This window comes from Carassius carassius, chromosome 26 (assembly GCF_963082965.1).
Source record: "Carassius carassius chromosome 26, fCarCar2.1, whole genome shotgun sequence".
In the NCBI taxonomy this organism is placed as follows: Eukaryota; Metazoa; Chordata; class Actinopteri; order Cypriniformes; family Cyprinidae; genus Carassius; species Carassius carassius.
The window spans coordinates 9,687,014-9,707,799 of record NC_081780.1 but is presented as its reverse complement, the minus strand read 5'-3'; the positions used below and the strand labels follow the sequence as shown (position 1 = coordinate 9,707,799).

General features: G+C 38.8%; 2 protein-coding genes across 3 annotated transcripts; one reads left to right on the top strand and one right to left on the bottom strand.

The window, feature by feature from the left end:
• Positions 1–97: 97 nt before the first annotated feature.
• LOC132105735 (26S proteasome regulatory subunit 7-like) lies at positions 98–4,387 on the bottom strand. The gene is made up of 12 exons (XM_059511090.1): positions 4,253–4,387; positions 3,898–3,935; positions 3,704–3,785; positions 3,236–3,335; positions 2,611–2,742; positions 2,449–2,521; positions 2,270–2,365; positions 1,997–2,161; positions 1,576–1,663; positions 661–863; positions 452–548; positions 98–355 (listed from the first exon to the last, which is right to left on the bottom strand). The coding sequence occupies exons 1-12, from the start codon at positions 4,320–4,322 to the stop codon at positions 198–200; spliced, it is 1,302 nt and encodes a 433-aa protein (XP_059367073.1). The 5' UTR covers positions 4,323–4,387; the 3' UTR covers positions 98–197.
• A 330-nt stretch (positions 4,388–4,717) lies between these two features.
• LOC132105730 (PR domain zinc finger protein 4-like) lies at positions 4,718–20,753 on the top strand. 2 transcript variants are annotated; one of them, XM_059511085.1, is made up of 13 exons: positions 4,734–4,804; positions 5,212–5,262; positions 5,362–5,477; positions 5,556–5,744; positions 6,922–7,686; positions 7,761–7,910; positions 8,509–8,627; positions 8,929–8,992; positions 13,571–13,592; positions 13,711–13,838; positions 18,739–19,167; positions 19,493–19,661; positions 20,186–20,753. In XM_059511085.1, exons 3-13 carry the CDS (start codon positions 5,363–5,365, stop codon positions 20,430–20,432), a joined length of 2,397 nt encoding a protein of 798 aa, XP_059367068.1. In that variant the 5' UTR covers positions 4,734–4,804; positions 5,212–5,262; position 5,362; the 3' UTR covers positions 20,433–20,753. The 2 variants fall into 2 exon arrangements, with proteins under 2 accessions (XP_059367067.1, XP_059367068.1); XM_059511084.1 differs by lacking the exon at positions 5,212–5,262 and having other exon boundaries at positions 4,718–4,804.
• Positions 20,754–20,786: the final 33 nt, after the last annotated feature.

Genomic DNA, 20,786 nt, shown 5'->3' with positions numbered 1-20,786 from the left:
ATTACATGTAACAGGTCTACTAATGTGATGAAGGGGACAAATATTTAATATTAAGCAATAAGAAGACAATTAGTAAGGATAAAGTTTTTATTTAATCATTTGATATCAAAGGAAAAGTGACAAGACATGACAATCCTTGAATAATCAGGCAAAAAAACTAACATTTATGCAGGGAAAAGCACATATGAGGAAAAAGTTTAGTTGTAAGTCATGTAGCGAGGGGTGGCGCTGAATTTAGCGTAGGATTTGATGACTTTGTTCACGGCCTCCAGAAAGTCTTTCTCTGTAGCGATTTTTCTACGAGCTCTGATGGCAAACATTCCTGCCTCTGTACACACGCTGCGAATCTCAGCACCTGAGAGAAGAAAAGCACAGCAATTTTAACTATAGCTCCAAGGCCTCCACCTTTAGGTCAATGCAAATATTGTCTATTTAAATTGTGTGCACTCACCTGTGCTGTTAGGACAAAGACGTGCAAGAAGCTCGAAGCGGATATCTCTTTCCACACTCATAGAGCGGGCATGAATCTTGAAGATGTGAGTACGTCCCTACAAACAGAGTGCAAATGGTTACATACGTTTACATATCTATCAGAATGTGAGATTATACTACATGTCTTTCTTTAGCCAGTAAATGGTAGCCATTGTAGCTAACACTCACTTCCAAGTCAGGCAGGCTGAACTCAATCTTCCTGTCCAGACGGCCGGGTCTCATCAGAGCGGGATCCAAGGTGTCTGGTCTGTTGGTGGCCATCAGGACTTTAATGTTTCCTCGGGGATCGAATCCATCCAGCTGGTTGATCAGCTCCAGCATGGTTCTCTGCACTTCATTATCTCCTCCAGCTCCATCGTCAAAACGGGCACCTGTAAGACGGCAGCGTAAGCATCACAGAGACTTAACATAGAGGTCAAATCTGTGAGACAAAAACAAAAGCTGAGATTTTAAAGGGAAGTTCCACCCAAATAGGGATATTCTGCCACTTACTCATCCTCATGTCATTCCAAACCTCCATGTATTTCTTTCTTTTGCTGAATACAAAAGAAGATATTTTGAAGAATGTTGGCAAGTTTGTAGTTCCCATATTTTGTCCATAGAAGGAATGTTAATGGCAGCAGGAACTACTTGACTACCAAAATATATTTTGTGTTCAGCAGAAGAACATCAGTCATAGTTTGGAAAGATATACGAGTGTGAGTAAACAATTACAGAATTTTCACTATCCCTTTGAATCTAATAAGAGGCCATTCACACAAAGCTGTGCTACCTTTCCATTGTTTTTCTATGTAAACATTCAAGATGGACGTTTGATGAGTTTGACTTGAATGTCACACTTTTACAACCCTGTCATACAAGAGACGCTGCAAAGGACATGAACGCAATGATCAAACATGTCCATCTAGATTGTATTTACATAAAATAATGGAAAAGAAGCACAGTAGAATGGAAATATTAATAACATACTTCTAAGACTTCTAAAACTATATTCAAGACTGGCTTATAGACAGGAACCTCAAAACCTCAAGCCACACAGTTTGAGGCCGCCAAAAGAAGAGTATTACAAATAGGAAATTTTACCTCCAATGGCGTCAATTTCATCAAAGAAGATCAGACAGGCTTTTTTGGTCCTTGCCATCTCAAACAATTCACGAACCATCCTGGCACCCTGGATTAAACACAAAAACATGTTGTAATAAAAAATGTTCGAGCTAAAAGAAGATATAGTGAAGAATGTTGGCAATCGAACAGTTGTTGGTCTCCATTGATTTCTATAGGGAAAGAAATACTATGGAAGGCAATGGAGACCATCAACTGTTTGATTACCAGCATTCTTCAAAATATCTTCTTTTATGTTTGACATAAGAGAGAATCTCACACAGGTATGGAACAACATGAGGGTGAGTAAATGATGACAATTTACATTTTTGGGTGAACTTTTCCTTTAACTACCTATTTTTTTTCTTTATTTTTTAAACAGGTTGATGGAAAAGGCACGTACCTCTCCAACATACTTCTGAACCAGCTCGGATCCAATGACTCTGATGAAGCAAGCATCAGTGCGGTTAGCCACAGCTCGAGCACACAGAGTTTTCCCTGTACCGGGTGGCCCGAAAAGCAAAACACCCTTTGGAGGCTCAATACCCAGGTTCACAAAGCGCTCAGGCTGGAATTATAAAGATAGAGATTGATTTTAGTACTTAATCAGTATTTCAGACGTGTAATACCTCCTGTTTGGTTTTAATAGGTACAAATGGAGGTATTCCCGACTCACATGGAGCAGGGGGGTCTCAACCACTTCTCTCAGCTTCTCGATCTGCTCTTTGCAGCCTCCAACGTCACTGTAGGTCACATCAGGCTTCTCCTCCACCTATTTATGTACATTACATCATTATTCCTGCAGTGTTGCCTTGATGATGTATATGATCCCAAACAACACAAGCGGTTTCGTACCTGCATCATAGTCACAGTAGGATCGATTTTGGGTGGCAGTGGAATGTGGATCTGATACTTATTTCTGTCAACCCTGTTAACAGAATGCAACTCTTTTAGATACAAGCTGAAAAGTTGGCAATGAAGTAATTATGAGGTGTCTAATCCATCATGTGAGCTTACCCAACCCTCATTCCTTCCTCAATGTCAGTTGGAGCGACCTGATCGCTCAGGTCCACCACAAACTTGGCAAACTGTTTCACATTAATAATGTACTTCGGATCCTCAGAGTCAGAGCTGATTATCTTGGTGCATCTATGAACAAATAAAACTACATATGAGTTTATTTATTTTGTTTGCGTTTATTTGATCAAGAATAGAGGAAAAAATTTAATATTGTAAAATATAGTAATTTAAAACAAAGCTGAATATTTTTGCGACTAGCCATTTCTTCAGCCTTCATCTTACATGATCCTTCAGAAGTCATTCTAATATGCCATTTTAATGCTCAAGAAACATTTCTTATTATTTTTAATGTTGAAACCAGATGTGCTTCTTAATATTTTTTCTGGAAACAAATTAAAACGGACAGCATTTATTCAATAAATCCAGTATCAATCAATCAATCAAAGTTTTAATCAATCTTTTGAACAAGTGTCACGTTTAATCAATCTAATGCATCCCTACTGAATGAAAGCATTATTATTATTTTTTTTTTTTAAGTTTAAAATGCTAGTATGTCATAAGCAAATAATCTATTTCTTTTAGGCTAACCCTTAATGAGTGAAATGTGTTTGTCCTGTCTTACCTGGCCACCTGCAGTGGCTGTTCACTCTGTAGAGTCTGTTTGTCTGCAGCCAGATCCCATAATGCCGGAGGAGCCAGACCTGTATCTGACTCTTTAATACCTGCCAGACAGACACACAAAATACAGCATCGATGCATTTGTGTTACAAAGCAAAGAGCCATAATGTGAAGTGTGAAAAAAGTGTGAAGTAACATTCAGCCAAGTATGGTGACCCATATTCAGAATTTGTGCGCTGCATTAACCCATCCAAAGTGCACACAGAGCAGTGGGCAGCCTTTTATGCTGCGGCGCCCGGGGAGCAGTTGGGGGTTCAATGCCTTGCTCAAGGGCACCTAAGACGTGGTATTGCCAGCCCGAGACTAGAACCCACAACCTTAGGATTATGAGTCAAACTCTCTAACCACTAGGCAACAACTTCCCCTTAAAATATAATATTAGCTCCTCACAAAGAAATTACAGCACAATTACCTGTGAGCTCATTTATTTTCTTCAGAAGCTGTTGAATATCATCTTCCACTTGTTTGATCTGTCTGGAATACGTACTTTGCCCCTATTCACAAACAAAAGCAAGTGAATAAATGACACATAACACTGCTGTAACTTCTGCTAAATGAAAGTCATCTGAATGCTAAAACATGCAGCTTTTTAGTGCTAATACTTACATAGGTTTTCAGAAGTGCAATATCTCCTTCATCCAACGCTGCGAAATAAAACAAATCAAGATAATTAAACAAGATATTCATCATTTTACAGAACGACAGACACATAACGTTTCTCTGATAAGTCTGTTCAGGCTAACACAGACTGACATAACTAACAACACTGTTACATTTGACAGCTCGTATAATGAACGTGGGAGAGTAAATATGTGAAGTAAAGGATGACACAACATTAAAATAGTTTTAGTTTAGTAGATTCGGCTTTTGTTGACAAATTCCAACTGCAGAGCGGCTAGTCGATAAATGCTAATCTGTCTGTTATAATCTAAAATCCACCCGAAAGTCTTCGCAATAATACCTCGAATTGGTTTGTCTTCTTTCTCCTCTTCTTTTACTTTGCGTTGCTCGGTTCCTAAATAATCAGGCATGACTGCTTTTTTTCTTTGTAATAAACTCGGTTAGTGACTGTTCAGTCAATATTACACAGCAGGTTTTCTGTTCCGCTGCGAAAGAACACAGGAAACTGCGATTGTATTTCAAAATAAAAGTACCCCACCAATTCAGAGAGAAAGCGAGCCAATTTGTATTCCCTATTTGTTTATTTTAATTCGCTATAACTTTTTTACACACACTATTCTATCTATAGTAGTGCATATATATGTACACACACACACACACACACACACACACACACACACACACACACACACACACACACACACACACACGTAAATCAATAAATAAATCAGCCTGGTATTATGTTTAAATTGACAAAGCATATTGAGCAAAGCATATCTTATTTTGAAACACAACCCCGCCTTGAGTCATTCACTGTTTTGCCTTTATCCATGTTTTTGTTTTCATACCACAAATCTTCCACTGAAGGATTAATATTTGTTCTTTATAGTAGGTAAATTATTTGTTTGTCTTTTAAATAATACATGTACCTTGCAATGAACCCCTTCTGTTACTGCTTTTCTCTTAAGACTAGTTAACTGGCTAAAATCAAACTTCAAACACTGGCTACATTAACTTACTGGCTCTGTCTTGTCGATGTGCGCTTACTTACTACTTATATCTATATATCTATAGATATATAGATATATTTGAATATTATATAGATATATTTGTGTTTAATATGAGTTATTAGTATTTCGCTATCGGTTTAGTGACCAAGACAGCGTCTTTACTAGTGTCAAGTAAATGCAATGCAAGAATGACTATAAAACTTGTCTTAAAGAGGCTGATAATTGAATCCTGTGATCTAAACTAAACGCTGCCGTAATTGCTAAAAAGATGAATCCTTCCCTATTCCAGATCCTAGAATGCATCCATCAAATCAGTGCCTTAAGTGATCTGTGCTGTCAGGTAAACAAACATAATTTATTCACATGTCTGTTTCCGCACAAGCAATATGATCTTGTAATATGAGCTGTAATTGAAATGCAATAACTTTCTTTCATTTAGCATGAATGATATGAACCTCAGCCCAGTGGGCATGGACCAGCTCAGCGTGCCGCCTGTGAGTGCAAGTCACCTCTGCCTCCCCACATCCCCAACACACAATCCCATCACCACTCCAGGTCAGGAATCAAATGCCTCTTAGATGTGTGTGTATATCTAGAGAAGTATGGAGAAGTAACATGTCAGTTTTATTTCAGGCATGCCAGTCGCTATACCCAGCCTGGGTCCATCACTTGGGCCTCTTCCTTCTGCACTGTCCCTGATGTTACCCATGGGTCATTTAGGGGACAGAGGCGTTATGTGTGGCCTTCCAGAAAGAAATTATACATTACCACCTCCTCCATACCCACACCTGGAGAGCAGCTACTTCAGACATATCCTTCCAGGTAATGTTACTGAAAATATGTTAATGTGCATTTTAAACCAGTGGCTGACAAACTTTTGGACCTAGGAATTCCCTTAATGTACAACTAATTTAGAATTTCATAATAATATTATAATTTCTTATAATAATGACTAACATATCTTTACAACTTTTTGCAAGGATCCTGATTTATTGTGCCGTACTGTTTAGTGTCAAACCGAGAGAAATGTATGTTTATTTAATTATTCCAGATTAAGTATAATGAATAAAAAGTATATATTAAAAAAAAGAATTATGTCTTTAATTTGCTCTATAGAGTTATCTTAACCTCTTGTTGGCAGAAATAATTTATTCTATCAAATATTCTATTTTCATATAAAGCTTTTGAACAAATTTATTTGTATTTTTTGTAGGCAAATATAAAGTTTAATAGTATATATTTTAAAAGATAAATATAAAAAAATATAATTTTTGTAGTATGATTTAAAAACATTAATATATATATTTTTAATTATATTACTATATTTAAATATTTTATATCTGCCAAAATACATTTTTAATCAAGCTTTAGGGCAAATTAAGCTAATTTAAAATACATATATTTTTTTATATAGGAATGAATGAATGAACAAGTGAACGAATTAATGAATGAATTATAAAAAATTTAAATCAGTGTTTAAATACAAAGTCTGTATTTTACATACAAAATTGTGAAATAAAATATTCTATAAATTGCTATATTTCTGTTGAAATGTATTTTAAATAAAGCTTTAGAGCTGATACATTTTGATTCATTTTTGTTGGTAGAAATAATTATGGCTTAGACTATATTATTTCAACAAACAACACATTTTATTATATAAAACGTTTGAGCAAATTGAGCACATTTAAATCAGTTCTATCAACAGAAATGCTTTTTTTAATATATTGTTTTTACATGGTTTGTTTGCTGTAAAGCTTTAATTAAAATGCACTGTTGGCAAGAGTAATATATCATATAAAACATTAGATTTCTGCCAAAATGTATTTAATGAAGCTTAAGAGCAAATTATGCTCACTTAAAATATATTTTTAATTGTTTATCAATTCACTGACCCCATGCAGTACCTTTACGGAACCCTAGGGGGCTTTAGATGTATTTATATTCATGTATCAAATAAATAAAATCCAACCTTCTTTATTTAATCTCTTATATATAGGTATTCTGTCATATCTGGCAGATCGTCCCCCTCCCCAATACATTCATCCCAGCAGCCTTAACATGGATGGGACTCTTTCCGTATCCAACAACAACCCCTCTGGATTAGACCCATACAGTGGCCCCGGCGGCCCTCTAGAACAAGGCCTGGTGACCCTAGACGCAAGACAGGTCGGAGGCCAGGCTGATCTCCACCAAGGAGGCACTCACGATGTTCAACTAGACGCCACAGGACTAAACATGGAGTCACGTGTAAGTAGTCCGATGTCTCCTGATGGAATGGAAGAGGACTTGGCCTCCATGGAGAGTGTCGTGGTGGCAGAGACCCAGCAGCAGCTGGGTACCAGACCTCAGCCTCATGAGGGTTTGGCAGGTGTGAACTCCTCAGGAGGAGTGATGCCCCTGCATGGAGCAGGCCTGGAGCTCCCGGTGGTGATGGAGCAGGAGCACATGGGCAGCAGAGTAGGAAACAGCACTACAGGAGCAGGCGGTCCAGGGACGCTGGGTGAAGCCTTGCACTCCACTGCAGAACTGAACTCTGGGGTGGTTAGTGTGGTGCTCACGGGGGCCATGCCGCCTCAGGCTCAACTAGAACAGGTATCTCTACATGGACCTTCAGGAATGGGGCTCGAGCCTGTTAATGTGTCACCCATCACCGCAGAAGTGTCTCTTGGGCCGGACAACAGTCTAGTGCTAGTGAACTCTACTTTACAACTAGAAGACTCAACATCTAATAAGGAAAACATGGCCACTGCCTTCAACATATGTAAGATCTGTTTGCTGATTTTGTGTATTGAAATGCGTTTTAATTCAATTTCATGCATTTGATCTTTTTTTTAGGGTGCACTTTATGTGAGCGATCATATCCGTCGGACTGCCCTGAGCATGGACCCGTCACATTCATCCCAGACACGCCCATTCAGAGCAGAGCCCGCCTCTCTCTGCCCCGCCCCCTCTGCCTCCGCACTTCTGTAGCCGATGAACCCATTGGTACATACTTTGTGTTCAATTCTCAAAATATAGTTAATACTTTATTGTGTAAAGTCCTTATGATAAATGTTACAGTAGTTATTATATCAATAACAGTAAGTTATGCAAGACTACAAGCAAATAACCCTAAACCAAACTTTAACCTTCTAATAAGTACATGATGTGAATTAATATTGCTCAGAACTTATTTATATAATTATACTTTCAGTATATCCAATATGATACCAATAAAATAAAAAAAAACTGTAATATCAGCCAATAATCTACATGCTGCCAATAAATTATGGAAATAGCTATATAATATCTTATTGCTAGTAAAATTTAGCCAGAAAAAATTTACTACTTTTGATTATTAAAGATGTTTGGTTAACAATTTAGTTAACCAAGCCCTAATTCTGACCCTAACACTATAGTAAGTACATGTTGTAAATTAATGTTACTTAGTAGTTAAATATGTAATTACACTGTAACAGAGGCAGCTTAAAATAAAGTGTAATCAATGTGACTTGACAGTTAGCTTGTTAATTGTAGTTAATGGGAAGTGGTGTTGTGGGAAGGATTTTGTTTGATTGCTGAAGCCATTTTTTGTTTCCTTCAGGTGTGTTTGCTAGAGAGACCATACCCTCCAGGACCTGCTTTGGGCCGATGGTTGGACAGCACTGTAGCAGTGTAGAACTTACAGACTGGTCTGATAAAGATACCCCCCAAATATGGAAGGTACATGAAACCCAACACATGAATATTAGAATGAGTTCTGAACGATCATGTGACACTGAAGACTGGATCTGCTGAGAATTCAGCTTTGCATTCAGAGGAATAATGTACATTTCCAAACTGATTAAAATAAAAAAGAATCAAAGGCTCAAAAATGGTAAAAGGTTTTACATACCCCAAACATTAGCAAGCTAGTGCATACTACTAAATCGCATCCTTTTATTCAATATTAATTACACTGACATGTCATGTTGTTATCCTAAAAATAGCTTTAATAGGTCACTGTGCATTTAATCTAATGTAGATGTTCCACAATGACATCCAAGAGTTCTTTATTGTGACGACAGATGAGCATGAATGCAACTGGACAGGGCTGGACTGGGACAAAAAATCGGCCCGGGCATTTTTGCCCAGACCGGCCCATTATATGATCATAATCACCACCCATCTTTGCACGCCCTTAATTATATGCATACCAACTCCTATTCATTAAAACCACTAATGCCATGTAATGAGTGAGTATAGGAACGAGTGAGAGTTAACAGATGAAATAAGTCAAAATGTTATATTTATTAATACAGTTGAACTATACTCCACAGCGGTGAATCCTAAAACAAGCTATAAGCGGCTCTGGCATAGCAATACCAGTGTTTCTTACAGGATTTTTATTAAAACTATGGTGGTGTGTCCTCGGTCCTTCTAGGGGGGGTTCGGGTTCATGCCCCCCCCCCCCCCCCGTGAGAAAATTTTGTGCATTTTAATGTTAAATTCATTAATCTGATGCACTTTGAGAGTTCAAAATTAAAAGCTCCAACCCATGGGACATTCTACCAGAAACGTACATTTTCTATCCCAAAAGAAACAAACAAAAAGTAGTATTAACCTTCAACTTTAACACTGATTTTAACAAAGGAGATAGTGAATAATTGTAAATTATTGAAATCCCACCTCTGCACATAATAATTTTTGAATAATAAGCATTTTAATATGCAGTTACTCTTTAAAATGTCAGGCTCCGTCACAGACATGGCTGATATTGTAAGTGTGTTAAAGAATATGCTCTCTTCTGTACAAATATCATCATTTTAATGAGGATCTGTCCCTTATTGAAGGAAACATATAATTCATTAAAAAAAACACAGCTATCAGGCTGATTTTGCTTGTTTTGTGGGCTCTTAGATAAAGAATGACCATCAGGTTCACATAATGTTGTTGAATAAGGGGCTTTTTGGGTAAAGTTTGTTACCAACGCATTATTGTAAATATATAATCCAGTCTTTACTATCACTATATACCCATTTCAATAATTGTTATAATCAAAATAGCCATTTTTGGACTAAAATATACTTTGTGACAGGACTGACCATGGTGTGACAGGGTTGACAATGTTGTGACAGGACTGACATTTTTTCCATCAAGCATTACGATTTACATTAAAATGACCAGATTTTCTCTGTAAAACTAAAAAAACTAAATGTTTATAATTTGTAGTAATATACTAAAAATCTGTATTTAAATAGTGGATAAGTCTTTATTAATAAAAATTAACCAAACACAATTAACAATGGGAAAAGATAGTCTCGATTTTAAAAAGTGAACAGTGTTTTAATTCTCTAATAGGCCTATTATCAGCCTCTTTAAACCTGTGTATGCTACAAGTAAAATTCATTAATATATCCTATATGTTATCATATATCTTTACCCAGATTCCTTATTGAATCAGTAACTTAAGAGCTGTATAATAGAAGAATCTCTCTGGATTATCCGACAAGTACTTCATATGCAGGTTCCTGAGTGTATCTAAGAGAAATCTCTTTTGCATTCTTATCTTCACTTTTGTGACGGTCTGCTTTTTACCAGTGGTCATGCGGCTGACATCATCTCTCAAGTAGAATGTTTTTACATTGTTTTTTAAATCCTCCGACATGCGGACACACTTCTTTCTTGAGAAGGCATATGGATCCCCCCCGATCGTTTTCCAGCGACGCCGAGTAAAACCTAAAGTTTCTTGGGCATATTTTTTCAGTTTGTATTTTTTTAGAATTGACCCTGACAAAAGGCTTGTGATAACCCTCATGTTTGCAGTTCCTTGTGCCTCTTCAACGCGTTTTTGTAGGTCTTCAACCAATGCTTCTTGGAAACGTTCATGTTGATCTTGTTTGGTTCCATTCCTAGTGTATTGTCTCTTTGTATTCGGGGACCCTGATCTTTTGAGCAATCTCTCGAACCTTTTTTTATATTTTTCCTTTTTTCTTCTCTCATCACAAAGCAACTTTTTCAGTACTTTTAGTTCAACATGAAGCTTTCTCCTCGTCTTCTTGGGATGTTTTTGTCCAGCTAACTTTTGCCTGCCAAAAACATAGATTACATTAGAAAACAATTCAATATAAATTAATAATTAGTGTGTATGAGAGGGACAGAGTTTTCAGTGAGAGAGTGTGAATGTGTGACTGAAGGGGAAGAACCGAAGGATGAACCGACGTTCTGAATTGACCACCTTCTTACTAACTTAAATGTACGTTTAATGGGTATAATGCTGTATTACTTCAATAGTGAGTTATTCATAATGTTATGTGTGAGTCATCAGAAAGTTGGTCCTTGCTAACCATGATGGCCCTGAGTTTGGCTCTGTCCCTGGTTCTGGCTCTCCTTGTGGCTGCAAATCAGTGGCCTTTTGGTTCAGCCTGCATCGTCTCTGTTGTTCCCGCCATGACTTGCGCTTATGCCTTTGTTCTCTCTCACTCATTTCCTTAATACTTTTCTTCCTGCTATTTTTCAGTTTCCATCTGTCCCTCTCTTTCTGAAGATGCCTCTCCTTCCTATCTGGATCAGCATTTCGACGGGCCCGACACTGTCTTTGCCTCTCCGCTGCACTAACTGGTGCCATTGAAATCTGTTTGAATTTCATTGATTACTCATTATTATGCAAATATACAGTTATAAACATTTGTTCGTTTTTTTATAAACAAAACAACTTAAAATGCAGCTCATCTTTGTCGCAGACAAAAGAGAGATTTGTATATATCATTTATGAGCGTTTGCAGCATCAAAATTAAATTGAATTTGAATTGAAATTAGGCGTTTATTCAAAATAAATAAATAAATAAATAAATAAACAAATGTTAGCAGTAGTCAACATATTCATCTGCAATGAAACAAGAAGATTACCTGTGGTATTCACTACAAACAAGCAATGTATCAGGCCCCGTCACAGAATGTCAGGCCCTGTCACAGTGAAATGTGACAGGGCCTGACGTGACAGGGCCTGACCGTCAGCCATTTTAATAGCTATGACTCAGCAATTTAGCATGTTAGCATAAAAACTGACAACATTTCAGAGAGTATTTACACAAAAGATTTAATTTGTTCCAAATCTAAACCTATTGACATACATTTTCTGGGACATTATTGCGTGACAGGAACTGACGTAGTAGCTCGACCTCAGGTAAAAACATGCAGAAAGGCTTAAAATTACAAAATTCAAGGACAGAACTTACCTCTGGTTGGTGTCAGTGTGTGATGAGAGGCAAATGAGGTCACTTCCTGTGATTTGGGACCTTAAAGAGATATCACACACTTTTCTTGGAATCTTTTATGCAAGTGTGACAGGGCATGACAGAAACCCGGGGACACTTTTAAAAAATCGATTTATTTATTATTAATTCATTTTACTGAAGATTTTAATCGAATAATACAAATTATAACATCTTAAATGTGCTATGGTATTGTTTTTTCTATGAATTTCAAATGTATAATTATTATTTATATGATGTATAGAATTGAGATTTGACCTGGGACAGTACATTTTAGGGGTTCTTAATTTTAAAAAGGGTTTTTTAAACAAAAATAAAAAACAATTTAATCAAATACATAACATAATCTGTTGTAAAACTCTCTAAATTAATTCACTGTATGACAGTTTTGGGAAATATGTGGATTACACCAGTTTTATAAAACAATAGTAGTGCCAGGACAGCAAATGTACGTTTCTGGTAGAATGTCCCCCATATTCAGTGTGCAAATTAAACAAAGAAAAATTCAAACCTCTTTTAGTTACAGTGTCTATTTACATTACACCTATACATAATAATAGTTATAATATTAATCCAGTGACAGTAATAGCCATATTTTGTAAAACAAATGCACAAAAAAAATAAGGGAAACTTTCTTAATTAGTTGTACCAATTTCTATACTTGAAAGAGATAAGCACATGATCTTTTATTTTGACGCAAACTGCATCAAGCTTTTATTTTGGCGGAAAACATGGTTTACAAACGCCTCTTATTAAATTTCTAGTGAATTGCGGTAATTGTCAACTATGCAGATGTGGAAATAATCTACACTCATGACATGGCCTAAGTGTTTTGAAAGTAGTTATGCTTACCGCAGGCTCTACACTTTCTCATCTCTCTCCTAATCCTCCGTCCTCACTATCATCATCTGCCACAGGAGCTGATGAAGGTCAGAAAACATATATTTGGACACAGTTTACAGTGTCTGCTTTAAGGACCTGGTTCTATTTTTTCACGCTATTTATCTGCACATTCCTTGCGTTTCTTCTCCATCTTTTTTTACAGATACACACTGACACTGCTGCCGCTCGCTCACTCGTTTAAAGTTGTGATTGGGCCAGCCCAGTGTCAATCAAGAAAAGAGCCAATGGGCCGCTGATCTACGTGTTTCATGGGCTGGTCTGTCAGAAAAAAAAACTAACACTGACTTTGACCAATGCACTACACCGGCACAAACCCAGCGCCGCCAATTAAGCAAAACAAAACAAAACAAATGGGCCGCCGATGTACAAATTTAATGGGCCGTTTAAAAAAAAAAAAAAAAAAAAAAAAAAAAAAAAAATTATGAGTTTGAGATATCGGCCCAAAAAGCACGTCGGCCCACCGGGCAAATGCCCGGTATGCCCAATGGCCAGTCCAGCCATGCAACTGGATGATGTTTGTACGGAAAGCAAGGTAACCACATCCCCAGAAACTATTTTCATGGCAGTTATTTCAGGAAGCTCTATATTGAAACCATGCATTGTATGAAAACAATCAGGTAGTTGAACACCAAAATCAACTCTATTTGCAGGACTACAGAGGAACAGAATCTCGTGGCATATACCGACGACGGGAAGCTGTATTTCTGCACATCCAGAGAGATTCTGCCAGATCAGGAGCTGTTGTTTTATTACAGCAGGGACTACAGTAGACAGTTAGGTGGGACTTCCTCTTACATGGAACCCTCTGCCTTAACCGGTAAGAAGGTACAGTATATCTATTGTGTCTTTTAGAAGAGTATAACGGCGTATGCAGACCAGTATGACACACACACAGACTTAACGTGACTGTTCTGTTTATTCTCTCAACAGCACTTTCATAACAACACCGGAAACATAACCGGAAACATAAGTACAAAGTGCATCATGGGAAACGTAGTCACATAAAGCATCAACACAATATACAACATCTCCTTCCCCCTTACTCTTTGAGGTCTAACACAGAGATTACAAATTAACTGTAATATCAGTAGTCATGAATTTATGAAATTCAACTTCTCTTACGAACTTTTCTTTTCTCTTTTTTTTTTTTTTTTTTTCATTTATTATTAAGTATTTATTTTGCTCAGAAGATTCAGCTTTTTTTTTTTTTTATGATTTCCTTAAGTGTATGAACACAACTAATTCCTTGGGAGTGAGGGTAGACTACCTCAAACCCTAGCTGACCCTTTTGGGGATTATTCTGCCCCGACACAATAAGGGTAGCTCCTAACTAAGTATAATCCAAAAAACGGTGAGGTGGGTGCCGCTCCCTAACTGGGTATCGGCGGCCTGTCTGGTTTCCATTTTCTATCGGTACAACAGGTGATACCTGTTCCTTTACAGATGGACAATTTGAGGTCTTGGTAGACTCAGTAATGGGTACTTCAGGAGCTGGCGTACTGTCACTAATTTGATCAGTGACATCCGCAACTTCGGAAAGATCCTTTAATGAGTTGGCTCCCTTAAGCAACTGATCCGTGTGTCTCCTCCAAGAAAGATTTCCAGCCGTTTTGACTTTATACGAGACTGGACCCGTCTGGGCCTCCACAGTAGCCGGAACCCATTTCGGACCACCACCATAGTTCCGGGCCAGCACTGGTGAGCCTACCGAAAAGGTTCTGTCCTTGGCTCGCAGATTCCGTCGCTGTACCTGATTCTTTTGCTGTCGTAAGACAGTTTCTTTGAGTGTTGCTGGTTTAAGCAGCTCAAAACTTGTCCTGAGCTCTCTATTGAACAACAAAGACGCTGGTGACACTTTGGTAGTTGCGTGCGGAGTACTGCGATAGCACAACAAGAAGCTATGAAGGCGTTGATGAATTGTCCCTTGTCCGAGTGAAGCTTTCAACGCATGTTTCATGGTTTGGACAAACCTTTCTGCTAACCCATTTGTTGCAGGATGGTAAGGTGATGACGTGATATGCTGCACCCCGTTTGCTTGTAGAAATGTGGCCATCTCCTGAGATGTAAATTGAGGGCCATTATCTGAGACCAGCTGCACTGGAGATCCAAATCTACTGAAAATTTCTCCCAGTTTCTCAATTGTCTTTTCAGCTGAGGTAGATTTCATGATAGCCACCTCAGGCCACTTACTGTGTGCATCCACGACAACCAGCAGCATTTTGTCCTCGACTGGACCTGCAAAATCAATATGAATGCGATGCCATGGATTCTCTGGATATTCCCATGGGTGCAGCGGTGCCAGTTGTGGTACATTACGTATGCGCTGGCATGACGTACATGTTCTTGCCTTTTCCTCAATTTGGCTGTCCACTCCTGGCCACCAGAAGTAACTCCTGGCAATTTCTTTCATTCGGACCATTCCACAGTGTCCCACATGCAGCTGTTTTAGCACTTGCTTGCGCAGGACCGGGGGAATGATCACTCTCCTTCCCCACAGCAAGCAGCCTGACTGCACTGAAAGTTCATGACGTCGAGAGATGTATGGTTTTAGCTCCAGGTCATCGCTCTCCCCTTTTCCTGTCATGACGATATCCATGACTTTGGACAGGACAGGGTCACTGCGTGTGCTCTTACGTACTTGCACAGCTGTTACTGGGGCCCTTTCCACCTGGCTGAAGTAGAAAATTTCTGCAACTTGAGCCTCTTTTATCCTGTCTGCGAGAGGCAATCTGGACAGACCGTCCGCATTTCCGTGCAATTCTGACTTCCGATATTTGATGTCATAGGTGTGAGCGGATAACATCAAAGCCCATCTTTGCATCCTACTGGCAGCAAGAGAGGGAATGCCATGGTGTGGGCCAAAAATTGCAGTGAGTGGGCGATGATCGGTCAGCAACGTGAACTTCCTTCCAAAAATGTACTGATAAAACTTGCGAACTCCAAACACAATACTCAGCGCTTCTCGCTCGATCTGAGCATAGTTTGTTTCTGCTTTACTCAGACTCCTGGAAGCAAATGCGATTGGCCTCTCTTGACCATTTGGCATGATGTGGGACAAGACAGCTCCCACACCATATGGAGAAGCGTCGCAGGCCAGCTGAATGGGAAGAGCAGGGTCAAAATAAGTGAGGACATTTGACCTTAAAAGTGTCTCTTTTGCTCTTTTGAATGCCTCCTGGCATTCAGAGGTCCACCTCCAAGTTTTCTCATGACACAATAATTTGTGCAGGGGTTTCAGCAACGTAGCAATGTTTGGGATGAAACGACCATAATAATTTAGCAAACCGAGGAAAGACCGCAGCTGGCTTACATTTTCGGGCACTGGAGCATCCACAATGGCCTTAACCTTGGATGGAGATGTATGCAACCCAGAGGCATCAATGACATGTCCTAAGTACTCGACTGACAACTGGAAAAATTCACATTTGTCCTTGCGCACTCTCAATCCGTATTCTTTCAGTCTCTCAAGGGTAGCATCAAGATGTTGTAAGTGCGACTCGTCATCAGTGCCAGTCACTAGAATGTCATCTAAGTAACACACCACTCCTGGAAGCCCTGCCAGAATTTGATCCATCGCACGCTGAAAAACGGATGGAGCCGAAGTAATTCCGAATGGTAACCGCTTATACCGAAATAGGCCTTTGTGGGTGTTAATGGTGAGAAGTTCTCTGGACTGTTCCTCAACATGCATCTGCAGGTATGCTTGGTTGAGGTCGATTTTGCTGAATTTTTGCCCTCCAGTCAGCCCAGCAAAAAGATCATTAATGTGAGGCAAGGGGTATTGTTCTGCTGACAACACTGGATTTACAGTGACTTTAAAATCCCCACAGATCCTTATGCCTCCATCTTTCTTTAAAACTGGAACAATGGGTGTTGCCCACTTACTCACACTGACTGGTTCCAGCACCCCCTCCTTCCTGAGCTCAGCTAAGCTTGCTTCTACCTTGGGTTTCAGCGCATATGGAAGGGGCCGGGCCTTTAAAAATTTTGGCTGGCTTCCCGGCTCTACAGTCAATTTCACCTTGATTTTCTCCATGCTGCCCAACTCCTGTTTGAAAACATCACTGTGTTTTCGGAGAATACCTTCAAGGTCCAGTGTTTTATGTGTCATCATATGTATAGCTGGCCAGTCCACCTTGAGTTGCTCCAGCCACGAACGTCCCATCAACGAGGGGTAACCACCCAAAACCACATACAATGGCAGTTTTTTTGTTTGTCCGTTCAGTTCAACTGTTACCTGAGTGAGTCCTTTCATGGTCACCGCTTCCCCAGTGTAAGTCTTAAGAATCACATCAGGTGGTGTGAGTGGTAGATGGCTCAGAATTTCACTGTATACCGCATCCGACACGAGCGACACAGCAGCACCAGTGTCAATCTCCATTTTCACAGGCTGTCCTTCCAGCAGCGCGGTGACCTTATAAGCCTTGGTTCCACCTGCGACAGTGAGCACATGCAAAGGAAATTCCTCATCAGATGTATCAGTAACCTCGTTTTCCTGCTCAACTGCAAACACATGTTGCTTTTGCTTCCTTCTGTATACTGGTTTCTGTAGCGTTTTTTTTCTTTCTGTTTTATTTTTACATGCCCGCTCAATGTGTCCTTTTTTCTTGCAGCTGCGGCACTCCGCATCTTTAAACCAGCATGAAACAGGTGAGTGTCCCGTTTTACCACAGCGAAAACATGGGCCTTTATTTTCAGTTTGTTTTTCGGTCTCCATCTTATACACTTTACTGTTTGAGCTCAGTTGCTGTGCTTCCTTTGCAGCTAATTCCATAGACACACTTAGCTCAATAGCTCTTTGTAGTGTCAGGTTGCCCTCCGTTAACAGTCTTTTTTGTATGCCCTCAGAGCGGAGTCCGCAGACTAATCTGTCTCGAAGTGTGTCATTTAGCACTTCACCAAATTCACAGTGTTCAGCTAATTTTTTTAACACCGCTACAAACATTGTCACGGTTTCTCCTTCCAGCTGATTTCGTCGGTGAAATCGAAATCGCTCTGCAATTACTAAGGGCTTTGGAGAGAAATGTGCTTTAAGAGTGCCCACTATTTGATCATATGTTTTCTCTCCCGGTTTTTCTGGCTGCAGGAGGTTACGCAGTAGTGTATATGTCTTTGGACCCATCACACTTAAGAAAGTGGGTACCACTTTCTCCTCAGTAATAGCATTCGCTGCCACAAAGTACTCAAATCTTTCTGTGTAAGAGCTCCACTGCTCACTACTTTCATCAAAGTGACCAATGTTGCCAAAAACTGCTGCCATTTTGCCGTACTCTGTCGTTTCAGTTAATTCAGTCACTTATCTGAATCGTTGTCTTTCTTCCCCCTCTTCAGTCAACACGTTGATTAGCAGCAGGCTCGTATTTTCTCATTTCCAGCGATCTCGCCATGGAGCCGCTTCATTTCCGCATTACATCACACACGCGGATTAACACCGTCCTCGTCGCCAATTTATTGTGTCTTTTAGAAGAGTATAACGGCGTATGCAGACCAGTATGACACACACACAGACTTAACGTGACTGTTCTGTTTATTCTCTCAACAGCACTTTCATAACAACACCGGAAACATAACCGGAAACATAAGTACAAAGTGCATCATGGGAAACGTAGTCACATAAAGCATCAACACAATATACAACAATATCCATATAAGATCTCTTAATCTCTGTGTCTCATCAGGTGTGCCCAGAGTGCCAGAAGGCCAGATATGTCATTGTGGAAAAGAATGTGGCTCTTTCACAGAGTTTAAATCCCACCTCAACAGCCATGCCCAGAGGCACAGCCCCACTCAGGACCACCCTGCTCACGCTACACACAACCAATCTCAGTCACAGGAGAAGGTGACCAGTGAGTCGTCCCAGTCCGCTTCCTCCCCACACTGGCAGTGCCACTCCGATGTGAATGAACATTCCAGCAGCAGCAGCAGCATTGGACACGGTCGCGAGAGAAAGTTTAAATGCAGCGTGTGCACACGAGCGTTCACTACGTCCACTAAGCTAAATGTGCATTTCATGGGGCACATGGGCATGAGACCACATAAGTGTAGCTACTGCAGCAAAGCCTTCAGTGATCCCAGCAATCTCAGAAAACACCTGAGAATCCACACAGGTAAATGCACATTAGAAAATTGCATTTGAAACTGTTCATAATTGTGAAACTGTAGTAACAAGCCATTTTGATATAATAACAAGGAAATAACTTTTTTTATCCATTATGATTTAATGATACAAAGAATCAAATCCTGATGGATAAAATTACATCCGATGCCACTTAGAAATGCATTACATTTTAGAAACAGTGGTTTATGAATCCTGGTAAATAAATGACCTGAGGTTAATTTGTTTTCAGTGAAATTACATTATTATTGGCCAGAAAAAGTTGCTGTCATCATTACTGCTCTGCTCATGAAATATATATGTTTTTTTTTCTGCAGGTCAGAAGAACTTCAGGTGTACAGTATGTGGGAAGTCTTTTACTCAGAAGGCACATGTGGAATCTCATATGGTTATACACACTGGTGCCAAGAACATTAAATGTGACCATTGTGACAAGATGTTTGTGAGGAAACAAGATCTCAAACAGCACATGTATTCACATTCACTGTAAGGCTAGATTTCATATTTTATTTAAAGTATACATTTGAAATATCCCTTTAAAATGTATAAATTAATGATATGCATTATTTATATATATATATATATATATATATATATAAATATATTTTTATATTTTACTTTTTTTTAATGTAATATAAAATGTAACTAATAATGCAAAATCATAGTAATGTAAATAATATTAACTATTATTAATAGATTCTGACATTTCATAGTCCAATCAAATCCTCATTTTTTTTCTGTTGAAAAAATGTTATTTAAATACAATAAATTAATTTCATTGTAATATGTAACATTTACATAATATATAACATTATGAATTTAAAATGCATTGAGAATGTTGTATGTTCTCCAAATATTTTACTTTCCCCAACAAAACCATTTAAAAATATGATTTACAAGTATATGGAATAATGTAAACCTATCATATTCGTAATTTTTTCTTCACGTATCATTTTCTTACCTGCTTTAACAGCCACCTTTTTTCCTTGATTATCCTTTCTTTATTCCAGAGACCGTCAGATAACTTGTCCAAAGTGTGACAAACAATTCTTGAAGACAGACCATCTAAAAAAACACTTGAACTCTCATGATGGGAAACGGGATTTCAACTGTGAGAAGTGCAACAAGGGCTTTCTCACTAAATACCACCTCACACGCCACCTCAAAATCTGCAAGGGACCTAAGATTAGTCGAGGGCCAGCGCAGGGGGAGGAGGAGGAAGATGAGGAGGATGAGGATGAGGAAGAGGGAGGGTAGATGAAGGACAGATCAATCCAGTCAATGAGCAGGAGTGTGGAATAGGCGTGAGAGGATTTACTTCAGAAAAAAATATGTAATGGGATGAATCCAAACCTTATCTAGCCTATTTATCTGACCCTTTTTTGTGTGTTCTTGTTCTTCCCATCTGCCTTTACTTCCTTATGCCAAAATTTGTGTATGCCTAAATCAAATAGCCAACAGAAATGTAATTAGATTTAAATAAGAAAAAATATGCATCACATATTTTTAAGTCAAGTGTCACTGTTAAATGTATAAATTATTGGTCAAACAATAAAGAAAAGACATTGCCTTTTTGTACATTTTTGTTTACAGTGTTATTTAAAATGCAAA

Coding starts and splice junctions, on each gene's coding strand:
- LOC132105735 (XM_059511090.1), bottom strand. CDS start 4,322: ATGCCTGATTATTTAGGAACCGAGCAACGCAAAGTAAAAGAAGAGGAG. Junction 864..1,575: donor TGAAATTGACGCCATTGGAG/GTAAAATTTCCT, acceptor GCCGTCTTACAG/GTGCCCGTTTTGACGATGGA. Junction 549..660: donor TCAGCCTGCCTGACTTGGAA/GTGAGTGTTAGC, acceptor CTCTGTTTGTAG/GGACGTACTCACATCTTCAA.
- LOC132105730 (XM_059511084.1), top strand. CDS start 4,743: ATGTTTTTGTTTTCATACCACAAATCTTCCACTGAAGGATTAATATTT. Junction 13,839..18,738: donor GGACTACAGTAGACAGTTAG/GTGGGACTTCCT, acceptor GTGTCTCATCAG/GTGTGCCCAGAGTGCCAGAA. Junction 19,168..19,492: donor ACACCTGAGAATCCACACAG/GTAAATGCACAT, acceptor TTTTTTCTGCAG/GTCAGAAGAACTTCAGGTGT.